The 12,603-nt window shown below is 43.5% G+C and overlaps 2 protein-coding genes across 4 annotated transcripts; one reads left to right on the top strand and one right to left on the bottom strand.

The window, feature by feature from the left end:
• The first annotated feature begins 11 nt into the window (after positions 1 to 11).
• LOC110496245 (small ribosomal subunit protein uS13) lies at positions 12 to 2,386 on the top strand. Of its 2 annotated transcripts, none has more exons than XM_021572029.2 (6): positions 12 to 40; positions 654 to 752; positions 859 to 945; positions 1,212 to 1,313; positions 1,483 to 1,574; positions 2,264 to 2,386. In XM_021572029.2, the coding sequence occupies exons 1-6, from the start codon at positions 38 to 40 to the stop codon at positions 2,337 to 2,339; spliced, it is 459 nt and encodes a 152-aa protein (XP_021427704.1). In that variant the 5' UTR covers positions 12 to 37; the 3' UTR covers positions 2,340 to 2,386. The 2 variants fall into 2 exon arrangements, with proteins under 2 accessions (XP_021427704.1, XP_021427705.1); XM_021572030.3 differs by having other exon boundaries at positions 12 to 127.
• A 2,849-nt stretch (positions 2,387 to 5,235) lies between these two features.
• LOC110496235 (E3 ubiquitin-protein ligase RING2-A) lies at positions 5,236 to 11,063 on the bottom strand. 2 transcript variants are annotated; one of them, XM_036952805.2, is made up of 7 exons: positions 10,755 to 11,063; positions 10,040 to 10,139; positions 9,640 to 9,800; positions 9,273 to 9,488; positions 8,742 to 9,065; positions 8,358 to 8,595; positions 5,236 to 8,139 (listed from the first exon to the last, which is right to left on the bottom strand). In XM_036952805.2, the coding sequence occupies exons 2-7, from the start codon at positions 10,115 to 10,117 to the stop codon at positions 7,987 to 7,989; spliced, it is 1,170 nt and encodes a 389-aa protein (XP_036808700.2). In that variant the 5' UTR covers positions 10,118 to 10,139; positions 10,755 to 11,063; the 3' UTR covers positions 5,236 to 7,986. The 2 variants fall into 2 exon arrangements, with proteins under 2 accessions (XP_036808700.2, XP_021427692.3); XM_021572017.3 differs by having other exon boundaries at positions 10,600 to 10,771.
• Between the last annotated feature and the right edge of the window lie 1,540 nt (positions 11,064 to 12,603).

Genomic DNA, 12,603 nt, shown 5'->3' with positions numbered 1-12,603 from the left:
ATTTGAACTTCCTCTTTGAACGGAACCTGCTTCCAAGATGGTGAGTGCTGAATTGGGCTACAAAATTATTCTAAATATCTGCGTTCATCGTCGCTTTTAGGGTCATTCTGTACACTGGACAACGATGGTGAGATTGTTAAGATTGTTTTTGAGAGCTTTTAGCATGTATTTATTATATTGAAGTTGCATATATTGATGCAAATGAACAGCTAACTGCCAATGCTAAATTGCCTATTCCGCGCTGACACTGCTGCATGGAAGTACAGCTTTTGTCAGTATAGGCTTTGGTTGTGGTCTTTTATTCTCAAAATATAGATTGTAGTAACCCTCACTTTTACACACTAGTTTGTTTGTGTGGTTGGTATTAGCCAATCAGTTTTCAGCCATCCTTGCCAACTAGTTTTGGTAATCTCATTGCTACTCAATGTTGGATGAATTGAAAGTTAGTAAGAACTTGTTCACGATTTACAGTATCTAAAGTCAGTCCATGTCACTACGGTAGCCATGTGAAGGCTGAGATTTGAACTCAACATTTTTACACTACACGTTTGCTAGTTTATTCCAGGCTTTGGAAGTACAAATTAACGAAGGACAATGTACCTAGCAAAGTAAAAATCTCTATTGACCGTGCTTGTTCTGTTATTTCTCTGCAGTCTCTGGTCATTCCTGAGAAGTTCCAGCACATTCTTCGTGTTCTCAACACGAACATTGATGGTAGGAGGAAGATTGCCTTCGCCATCACAGCAATCAAGGTAGACTTGTTCAGAATGTCTTTCTCAGAACCAGGTAGCGATGTCTGCACCGTTGGCAATTGTGGGAATGAACCTAAGTAATGTTTCATTTGTCTTTCCTACACAGGGTGTTGGCAGACGATATGCCCATGTTGTCCTGAGGAAGGCTGATATCGACCTCAGCAAGCGGGCTGGAGAACTGACCGATGATGAGGTGAGGAATACATGGGGCTGTTGTGTACATACTGTTTCTCTAAACATGACAGCTGTATGTATTGGAGCGGCTGAGGCTGGAATTCAAACAACACTGTGCTGGTTGATTGAATCCCAACCTTGCACTCCCTTCATGGATTATCATGCATCAATCACTGTGGGGTATTGTGATAGGCCCAGTCATCTGCAAACTCAGTCTGCATTGATTAGTTTATTTTTCTACCTAGCATCTCACTAATGTTGATGTATACATGCATTTGTCCCTAGGTCGAGAGGGTAGTGACAATTATGCAGAATCCTCGCCAGTACAAAATCCCTGACTGGTTCCTCAACAGACAGAAGGATGTAAAGGATGGCAAGTACAGTCAGGTATGTGACTGCAGCAGAGTTGCGATGTCTGGTGACTCATTTCTAAATTGGAACTAAACTATTTGAGTTAGTTGACATCCCGTCAATACAAATTGAGTCATTGCTGAAAGCTAAATGTACATTTGTCTTAGAGTCCAGTCTTACAATGGTCCTTGTTTGTGTGTTATAGGTCCTTGCTAACGGTCTGGATAACAAGCTGAGAGAGGATCTTGAAAGGCTGAAGAAGATCAGGGCTCACCGTGGTCTCAGGCATTTCTGGGGGTAAGCGTTATGTCCAGCTATATAGGTTTATTTTATGACTATGGCTGTGAACCCACTCAGAAGGATTTGGGATCTGCAAAAAATAGGACAAAAATAAGCACCCACTAAATTCTACATTTTTTTTTATATTGCTTTTGTGTGTTCTAGATTTAATGAAAAGGGGAAATCCCATTTTTCAGCTAAAGGGCTGGTTTCCCGGACAGACTTAGTTCCGGATTGTTTACTAGGGCACATAGAAAATGAAAACAAGTGTTTGTTGTTGGATGAGTCAACTCCCTATTTTTGGACAACTTCCTAACCTTTTTGTGTTTGGACTGAAAGGCACTTTCAAGACTCTTTCAATATGCTTGCAAGCCATGCCAGGAAGCTGGCCCTAAATGCTCTGTAAATTGTGTTTAGATTGATCTCTGTACTGCTGAGCTGTTATATCTAGAATGCATTATTAGCCAACTTATTTTGTAGTCAATTGTAGTCAAACTCAATGTGCACAGGTTCCTTGAGTAAGTGCTTATTATTGTAGGCATACCAATGTTATGGTATAATGGTACGCATATTCCACTTCTGCTGTCAATGTGTTCAGATCATTTTCTGTGTTCTACTAACCTACTACTAAATCTCATTAGTATGGGATTTCTCAAGTTGACTTCCTGGATACATTTGTACTGACTGACTGTCCCTCTCTCTTTCAGTCTGCGTGTGCGTGGCCAGCACACTAAGACCACCGGTCGTCGTGGTCGCACCGTTGGTGTGTCCAAGAAGAAGTAAACTGTCTCCCTGCTCCCCATGTTTCAATAAATGCCACAGTTCACACATTTGGCTGTTTGCTCATTTCTTCATTTTTTTGGTGCGGTTGTTGGAGTTATGTCATTGACTCAGAACAGAGCCTCGGTCAGTGGCAGTTTTGTCTTTCTTTGCTCCCATGTAGGTAGTTTGTCACTTGATGTCCAGAGACTACACTCACCTGGGCCACATTCTGTAAGCAAAGGTGGGAATGTCATGAATGGAACTCATGTAATTTCTTATTCTACAATGTCTGGTATGTCAATTTATCTGAATGTTACACACTGTTGTGCCCAAGTCTGAATCGATCCCCAATTAGATGGGACTGAACACAAGCACTGTAAACAGACCTCACGGCCAGGAATGGAAAAGGCAGTGTATAATTGATATGTGGTATACTTTTGAAAAGGTTGTAAAAGGGACTGGAGTGATGGTCAAAGTCCTAGGTTGTTGCAACCTAGTGCATGGTGTGCTGTACTCTCCACCTTGGTGTTATACATGGTCATATTCTCATAACCAACCAAGTTTCATTTTGATGAATTATGAGCTGATTTTTTTAATGCACATTGTATTTCTCTCATTTTTTGGGGGGGGGGGGGGGGGTGTATTTCTGTCTTATAAAACCCTTGTTTTAGAAAATTATACTGATTGGCCAGGTGGGCCTATGTCCACCCATGACTGCACCCCTGCCCAGTCATGTGAAATCCATAGATTAGGGCCTCTTATTTCAATTAACTTTTATATGAACTGTAACTCAAGTTTCATATTTTTGTTCAGTATGAATTCACCTACACTATTCTGAGAGTATAGAGACCCCTTGACTTAATCTGCATTTTGTTATGTGACAGCCTTATACTAAAATGGATTAAATAGTTTCCCCCCCCCCTCTACACCCCATAATGATGAAGCAAAAACAGGATTGAGAAAGCTAGTCATTGACTGCAGCTCAGCGTTCAACACCATAGTGCCCATAAAGATCATCACTAAGCTAAAGGACCCTGGGACTAAACACCCTCTGCAACTGGACTTCCGGACATGCTGCCCTCAGGTGGTAAGGGTAGGTAACAACACATCTGTCACGCTGATCCTCAACACGGGGGCCCCTCGGGTGTGTGCTCAGTCTCCTGTACACCCTGTTCACTCATGATTGCATGGCCAGGCACACCTCCAATGCCATTAACTTTGCTGATGACAACAGTGGTAGGCCTGATCACTGAACTATGAGACAGCCTATAGGGAGGTCAGAGACCTGGCTGAGTGGTGCCAGTACAACCTCTCCCTCCCTCTATGTGATCAAAACAAAGGAGATGATTGTGGACTCAGGAAAAGGAAGACCAAGCATGCCCCCATTCTCATCGACGGGGCTGTAGTGGAGCAGGTTGAGAGCTTCAAGTTTCTTGGTGTCCACATCACTAAGAAACTCATGGTCCAAACACACCAAGACAGTCTTGAAGAGGGCACGACAAAGCCTATTCCCCTCAGAAAAACGATTTGGCATGGATCCTTAAAATTATACAGCTGCACAATCGAGAGCTTCGTGACTGGTTGCATCACTGCCTGGTATGGCAACTGCTCGGCCTCCGACCGCAAGGCACTACAGAGGGTAGTGCGTATGGCCCAGTGCATAACTGGGGGTCAAGCTTGCCACCCAGGACCTCTATACCAGGCGGCGTCAGAGGAAGGCTCTAAAAATTGTCAGACTCCAGTCACCCTAGTCATACTGTTCTCTCTGCTACCGCACGGCAAGCGGTACCGGAGCGCCAAGTCTAGGTCCAAAAGACTTAACAGCTTTTACCCCCAAGCCATAAGACTCCTGAACAGCTCCTGAACAGCTTATTATTTTGTTGTAGGCGCATGTGACAAATACAATATGATTTGAAATATCACATTTAGATAATTCTTCAGACCCTTTACTCAGTACTTTGTTGAAGCACCTTTGGCAGCGATAATAGCCTCAAGTCTTCTTGGGTATGACGCTAAAAGCTTGGCACTTCTGTATTTGGGGAGTTTCTCCCATTCTTTTCTGCAGCTCCTCTCAAGCTCTGTCAGTTTGAATGGGGAGCGTCGCGCTTGGCATTCAGACCAGAGAATCTTGTTTCTCATGGTCGGAGTCCTTTAGGTGCATTTTGGCAAACTCCAAGCGGGCTGTCACGTGCCTTATACTGAGGAATTTCTTCCATCTGGCCACTTTACCATAAAGGCCTGATTGGTGGAGTGCTGCAGAGATGGTTGTCCTTCTGGAAGGTTCTCCCATTTCTACAGAAAATCTGTATATATGTCAGAGTGACCATGGGGTTCACCAAGGCCCTTCTCCCCCGATTACTCAGTTTAGCTGGGTGTCCAGCTCCAGGAAGAGTCTTGGTGGTTCCAAACTTCTTCAATTTAAGAATGATGGAGGCCACTGTGTTCTTGGGGAGCTTCCATGCTGCAGACATTTTTTGGTACCCGTACCCAGATCTGTGCCTTGACACAATCCTGTCTCAGAGCTCTACGGTCAATTCCTTTGACCTCATGGCTTGGTTTTTGCTGTCATGCACGGTCAACTGTAGGACCTTATATAGACAGGCGTGTGCCTTTCCAAATCATGTCCAATCAATTGAGTTTACCAAGGATCAATGGAAACAGGATGAACCTGAGCTCAATTGAGTTTCATAGCAAAGGGTCTGAATACTTTTGTAAATAAGGTATGTTTTATTTTGTATAAACGAGCAAAAAAACTTTTCACTTTGTCATTATGGGGTATTTTGTGTAAATTAATGAGTATAAGTTTCTCTCTATCCATTTTTGAATAAGGCTGTAACAACAAAAATGTTGGAAAAGTCGTGGTCTGAATACTTTCAAAATGAGCTGTATGTAAAATGTCATAACACCACAGCACCAGTTTCATACCAACGCAATCCTGGCCTTTTTTTATTGTGCTGAATGGATCAAGAGGAATTGCAATACAAACAAGCTGAGTAACAGTTCAAAGTGGGATATATTGCCTTAATTGTACAAAGATCATAGAAAAACTGAGGTAAGAAAACCCATTATATGCCAGCAGAACATACACTGAGTATACAAAACAATAACACCTCTTTCCATGAAACTATCTAGGTGAAAGTTATTATCCCTTATTGATGTTAAATCCACTTCAGTGTAGATGACAGGGAGGAGGTTAAAGAAGGATTTTTAAGCCTTGAGACATGGATTGTATGGGTAAGACAAAAGATTTAAGTACCTTAGAAAGGGGTATGGTAGTAGGTGCCAGGTGCATCGGTTTGGGTCAAGAACTAACGCTCAACAGTTTCCCTGTGTGTCTCAAGAATGGTCCTCCAGCCAACTGTCAGAAACATTGGGAGTCAACATGGGCCAGCATCCCTTTGGGGGGGGGGGTGTTCCTAATGTTTAGTATACTCGGTGTATAAAGTGCATCAGGTAAGACTTAAAGGAAGTGAAAGCTAGCATTAGGAAAAAGCCCTGTGGACCCTATGGGTCCAAGCTTAGGATAAATCACATTAACTAGCTCAATTCCACCAACCGTTGCTACTTGATATCCTCAATAAGCGGCATAGTGCATCAGTGATGTCTTAAAGAAATTAAATATGACATAAATAGTTACAATCATTAACTAATTTCAAAGCAAGCTGAATTCAGTATAGAAAAGTCCCAATCTACTGCTGTATAGCAGTATATTCTTGCATAATATTCAATTCAACCATCCTATATGACCTCTGGTCATCCCAAGTCTGTCTCAAAGGGAAAAGGGGGTTAATCTCTACAACATTTTCCAATGTACACCACCGGTCAAAAGTTTTAGAACACTTACTCATTCAAGGGTTTTTATTTATTTTCTACATTGTAGAATAATAGTGAAGACATCAAAACACAGATGGATCATGTAGGAAACAAAAAAGTGTTAAACAAATCAAAATATAATTTGTATTTGAGATTCTTCAAATAGCCACCGTTTGCATTGATGACAGCTTTGCACACTTGGCATTCTCTCAACCAGCTTCATGAGATAGTCACCTGGAATGCATTTCAATTAACAGGTGTACCTTCTTAAAAGTACATTTTCCTTCTTAATGTGTTTGACCCAATTAGGTATGTTGTGTCAAGGTAGGGGTGGTATACAGAAGATAGTACTTTACCAAATAGCCCTAAGTCCATTTTATGGCAAGAACAGCACAAATCAGCAAAGCGAAACGACAGTCCATCATTACTTTAAGACATAAAGGTTTGTCAATACGGAAAATTTCAAGAACTTTGAAAGTTTCTTCAAGTGCCGTCGCAACAACCATCAAGCGCTATGATGAATCTGGCTCTCATGACGACAGCCACAGGAAAGGAAGACCCAGAGTTACCTCTGCTGCAGAGGATACGTTCATTAGTTACCAGCCTCAGAAATTGCAGCACAAATAAATGCTTCACAGATTTCAAGTAACAGACCGATCTCAACATCAACTGTTCAGAGGAGACTGTGTGAATCAGGCCTTCATGGTCGATTTGCTGAAATAAACCACTATTAAAGGATACCAATAATAAGAGACTTGCTTGGGTCAAGAAACACGAGCAATGGACATTAGATCGTGGAATTTTGTCCTTTGGTCTGGAGTCCAAATTGGAGATTTTTGTTTCCAACTGCCGTGTCTTTGTGAGATGCAGAGTGGGTGAACATATGATCTCCACATGTGTGGTTCCCACCGTGAAGCATGGAGGAGGAGGTGTGATGTTGTGGGGGTGCTTTGCTGGTAACACTGTCAGTGATTTATTTAGAATTCAAGGCACACTTAACCAGCATGGCTACCACAGCATTCTGCAGTGATACGCCATCCCATCTGGTTTGCACTTAGTGGGACTTTCATTTGCTTTTCAACAGCACAATGACCCAACACACCTCCAGGCTATGTAAAGGCTATTTCACCAAGGAGAGTGATGGAGTGCTGCATCAGATGACCTGGCCTCCACAATCACCCGACCTCAACTAAATTGAGATGGTTTGGGATGAGTCGGACCGCAGAGTGAAGGAAAAGCAGCCAACAAGTGCTCAGCATATGTAGGAACTCCTTCAAGACTGTTTGAAAAAGGGGAGGAATCTCAACTATAAAATGTACTGTATTTTGATTTGTTTATCACTTTTGTGGTTACTACATGATTCCACGTGTCATTTCATAGTTTTGATCTCTTCACTATTATTCTACAATGTAGAAAAGAGTCAAAATAAATAAAAACCCTTGAATGAGTAGGTGTTTGAAAAACTTTTGACCGGTAGTGTATGAATTCTCACACTGATCTGAAATGATGTATCAACAAAATCTGGCAGTCCTGATGCAAGGTCAAGCAACACTTGGTGGTCTGAAGGAAGGCTGGACTACGTAGGTGTGCACACCGGTCCAGACAGCATTTTAAGTCAACCATTCGATTAAGGAAAAAAATGTGTAGGAATTGCAAAAACAACTTCATACTCAGGTTTGATTAGAAGCTACGGAGGATAAAAACATAAAACCTTCAGATTCTGAGGTCAAAGTTGAAGACCTTCAATCTATGGAATGTTCCAAATGACTACCTTAGAAGCAGCTACACGCCACACACAGAAATCTGTCAGAGACAGCGAGTGATAACAGCTGAAGAGGGAGGACTCCTGTCCTCCTCACCCCTCTTTGGGCTGTGGGGACTTCTGCTGCGGTGGCTGTGATGGTTGAAGAGGTTGGTCCTTGGTGGGGGCATAGTAAAGCTCCAGAGGCTTTCTGACCTTCCAGTACTTCTCATTCACCAGCTCTAAAGTCAGGGAGCCGTTCAGAGTCTGAGAAAGAGGTACAGAGAAACGTGAGGGAGAAGAACAAGTCAAAGGGAATGGTAGGAAGGAAAAAATAAAGCAATGGATGAGGATAAAAGTAGAGTTTAAAAGGAAGGAGATAGGAAAAAAATGAGACGTGTGTCAGAGGTATGAGAACGGATAATAGTCATTGATAATAGCTCCCACCCTGAAAAAAAAGAGAACGGATAAGCTTGTGTACTCACAGAGAACTGGCCCCCTGATGTGGTGATGTAGATGGTGTATTGCTTCTCACTGACGTTCTTCAGGCTGGCCCCTCCTCCTGCTGATTTCTCTCCTTTAGCCCCCGCCTCCACTCCCTCTTTCCCCTTCTCCATCGCTGCATCGGATTGGCTGTCTCTTTGCCTCTCCTCCAGAGCGATACGCAGAGCCAGGTACTTAGACAGATGGTCCACTGTGGCGTTGGCTGTGGTCTTCACATATCTGAGACAGGAATGAGGAGTGACAAAAACAAAACTATTAAAAAAGACCCTTCAGGAATATATTCCGAATTGAAATTACCATCATTTGAGAAGTCATAACAGAACACCTCACAGCTCCCCCCCCCCCCCTCCACACACAGCCCTCACCTGGTCTGGCTGTAGTCCTGTGTGTTGACCAGCAGGGGGTGCGGACGGAAAACCAGCTCTATCTCTGAGCCAGGGCCCTCTTTGTGGTGCCGGAGCGGGGCCGTGGGGCTGCCCCCATCCACCTCTGGGCCTGACTCATCTGACACCCTGGGCCGCTTAGGGTTCCGGCTGGGCCCGGCCTCAGAGGGTGTGTGGCTCGGGGGGAGGGGCGCGTGGGAGGGCGCAGAGTCGTGGGAGAGGTGTGACCGTGCATCCCCGTTGTCCTCGCCGCCGCTGAAGGTGGTGTTGTCGCTCTCCTGCGCCGGTTTGCGCACTCGCTGGGCTCTGGGGCGTCAAGGGTGAGCAGAGCGAGAGAGGTCATTTTAAACTTCGAATCCTCAATAAAGTAGGAACTTTCCCTGACTTGTGCAGTCAGTGTTGTTTGTTTGTCTACATACTAAGTCTGACAACTCTCTCCTAATTCCAAGAATCTTTCAACTGGGATTTCTGGGAAACCTATAAATCCTACCCCAATCCTCCCTCATCTCCTACCTGTGCAGAGCCTGCATGCGCAGCCCCTCCTCAATGCTGGAGCTGAGGGCCTGCTTGTTGTGCAGCCGGTTGAGTCTCTCCAGCACCCGGTCCTGGTGGGCCTCGTACTCGTCACGGCTGGGGTAGATCTTGGAGATGAGGGCGTCAAAGTTGGAGTCGCGGCGGAGCGAGCGTCTCGACACAAGCTTCTTTCGGCACGTGGGGCATTCCTTGTTCCTGAGGAGGAGAGGACAGAGAGCGAGTTAAAAATACGCTTTTATAAAGTATCTTTAGTATGGAGGTTCTCCTCAGATTTATACGCGCACAGTCCGGAGTAGCGAGAATATAGTCATCCTCAAATAGTCACACAGTTGTGCGTGTCCCTCACCCTGATCGGAGTGCAGTGACGATGCAGTCGGAGCAGAAGCGGTGCAGGCACTCCTTGGTGGTCATCGTGTTCTTCAACATGTCCAGACAGATGGGGCACATCAGCTCACTGTGGAGGCTCCGGGGGGACACAGCTATCTCTGTGCCGTCCATGATCGCCTCCTACAGGCAGGGAGGGGAATGTGTCAGACAATACAGGCACATATAAGTCTATGATGGCCCATCCATGTTCTTCATGGGTCAGCGTTAAACTGATTGACCATGGTCACAGTTCCTTACACAGATTTTTGTTATGAGAAACTATAAAAAGCACTTCTGTTTCTGGGAATGCAATACAATTAAATCACTTTTCACCGGGATGCATTTGTAATTATTCCTACGTGGAACGTGGCCGTCATTACCTGTGGGCTCCTGTGCAGTTCATACAAGCTCAGCTCCCACGTCTTACTGGGGTTTTGGATGTTGACTGGAGTCGCCATTTTGTGTTTTATAGACCCCTCCCTGGGGAAACATGTTTAAGATATATGTTACACACATTATATGTCGTTTTAGGTAATTAGGCCTACATAGTCTGATGAGAGATGAGCTGTGTAAAGGTTAGATTGCAGTTGATTGCGTTACATCACTTTGACAGTTTGTAACTGAGCAACCCAGTTTGACAGCTGTCAAGACAAGTGATGAATGAGACTGAAGTCAGCCTGTGTACCCAAATAATTATGCCGTAAAAAAAAAAAAAAGGGATTTTTTTGTTGTTGGTGGAATTGGGTTTCGCTAGCTAACGTTTGTTGTTCTAAAAACAGTAAAATGTCTAAGGCAATGCAGTTAGCGAGCCTAACTACATCTCATTACACCCTCCTCCTTTGACATTTCATGCACATTGAGCGAAGTGGCGTGCATTACGTCCTCCTTTGTTGTATCGTAGCTACTTTGGTAAATAACTTCTCTTGTCACAATTACTTACATCGAGCAAACTGTCAGACTTCGGTAGAATCGTAATGTCACACGATCATCATGCTATCTATCCATGTGTAGCTAGCTTGCTTCGGTAGAAACAAAAAAGTGACTTGCAGTCTAGCTAGTTATGGGGTCTAGCTAGCATAGCTAGTGGCTACTTACCAAGGAATTTGACGGACAGCTGCCCGGTGACGCAAGCCCACGCAGCACAACTAGCTAGCTTGCTACGAACACCGGATTGTAACGAAACAGTTTTAAGCTCGTGCCACTATGACCACCGTGTGACGGGATTCTTTTCCATCACGATGTATGTTGGGGGAGGGGGTGATACTATCGCTATTTTTCATCCAGAATGACAATAATTACTCAAAGACGACAGGTTTGGAAACCCTCTGTAGCCATCGTTCTCTTTTTTTTTCGCCGGATGTGTGGAAGCAACTTGATTTCCCATGCAAAATAGCTCCGTTTGTTAGCTACCCCTGGTGGCTATTTGGGGTATTGCACGCAACAACAAAAACTTTCCTAGGGAGTTCTCTTGTAATTGAGGTAAATTGCAAATACCGTATCAGCAGTATATTTTAAGAAACATTTATACACTTTTAAAGTGTGTCTGTCCAATGCCGATCAAGTGCACTTGGACATATTGAAACCCACAACGTTTGGGGGGAGAGAAAGAGAAATCATAGGGGGGAAAGAGGAGGAGAGAAAGGAAGGGGAGATTGGAAAGCTTAAAACCCTAGGCCTATATGTATTGTCTATTTGTAGTTGAACTCTGGGTTGAATTGAAACAATAGCTGCTGATGACTTTGCAAATGCTATATAGGCCTAAATAGTATAGATGCTATATGACTTCTAACGTATTGTTACATTTTAGTTGCTCTGTTAAACCTACCCTTTGGAATTATTTCCATAGAAACAGTGAATATATTTAGTTATTAAGAGATCTCTCAGTAATCATTCTTATGATAGCACATTGTTAGTCCGGTGACAAATATAACATCTCAGCAGGACTTGGTTAAAACCCAGGATGGGAGACCAAATTAATGGCTGTAGATACTGTCGATCAACTCTCCAGTAAGCCTGGTCTCATAGACTAGACGTAACATAGTAAATGTATATCCGAGACGCTCAAAATAGTATGATATGTTACATTTGGTATGGTTACATACAGTTAAAATCAGAAGTTTACATACACCTTAGCCAAATAGATTTAAACTCAATTTCTGACATTTAATCCTAGATCACCACTTTATTTTAAGTATGTGAAATGTCAGAATAATAGTAGAAATAATTATTTATTTCAGCTTTGATTTCTTTCATCACATTCCCAGTGGGTCAGAAGTTTACATGCACTCAATTAGTATTTGGTAGCATTGCCTTTAAATTGTTTAACTTGGGTCAGTCGTTTTGGGTAGCCTTCCACAAGCTTCCCACAATAAGTTGGGTGATTTTTGGGCCATTCCTCCTGACAGAGCTGGGTCAGGTTTGTAGGCCTCCTTGCTCGCACACTCTTTTTCAGTTCTGTCCACAAATGTTCTACAGGATTGATGTCAGGGCTTTGTGATGGCCACTCCAATACCTTGACTTTGTTGTCCTTAAGCCATTTTGCCACAACTTTGGAAGTACGCTTGGGGTCATTGTCCATTTGGAAGACCCATTTGCAACCGAGCTTTAACTTCCTGACTGATGTCTTGAGATGTTGCTTCAATATATCCACATACTTTTCCTCCCTCATGATGCCATCTATTTTGTGAAGTGCACCAGTTTTGTGAAGTGCACCAGTTCATCAGACCAGAGAACATTTCTCCAAAAAGTATGATCTTTGTCCCCATGTGCAGTTGCAAACCGTAGTCTGACTTTTGATGGTGGTTTTAGAGCAGTGGCTTCTTCCTTGCTGAGCGGCCTTTCAGGTTATGTCGATATAGGACTAGTTTTACTGTGGATATAGATACTTTTGTACCTGCTTCCTCCATCATCTTCACAAGGTCCTTTGCTGTTGTTCTGGGATTGA

Source organism: Oncorhynchus mykiss, chromosome 18 (assembly GCF_057628025.1).
Source record: "Oncorhynchus mykiss isolate SJ-2025 chromosome 18, ASM5762802v1, whole genome shotgun sequence".
Classification (NCBI taxonomy): Eukaryota; Metazoa; Chordata; class Actinopteri; order Salmoniformes; family Salmonidae; genus Oncorhynchus; species Oncorhynchus mykiss.
Note: the sequence above shows the minus strand (reverse complement) of the source record. Positions and strands in the feature narration are given on the sequence as shown.

Excerpts from the sequence above, each read along its gene's own strand:
- LOC110496245 (XM_021572029.2), top strand. Across the intron at positions 753-858 it reads TCGCCATCACAGCAATCAAG|GGTGTTGGCAGACGATATGC; the intron begins GTAGACTTGTTC and ends TTTCCTACACAG. Across the intron at positions 1,314-1,482 it reads AGGATGGCAAGTACAGTCAG|GTCCTTGCTAACGGTCTGGA; the intron begins GTATGTGACTGC and ends TGTGTGTTATAG.
- LOC110496235 (XM_021572017.3), bottom strand. Across the intron at positions 9,489-9,639 it reads GTCACTGCACTCCGATCAGG|GAACAAGGAATGCCCCACGT; the intron begins GTGAGGGACACG and ends TCTCCTCCTCAG. Across the intron at positions 8,140-8,357 it reads CATCAGGGGGCCAGTTCTCT|ACTCTGAACGGCTCCCTGAC; the intron begins GTGAGTACACAA and ends CCTCTTTCTCAG.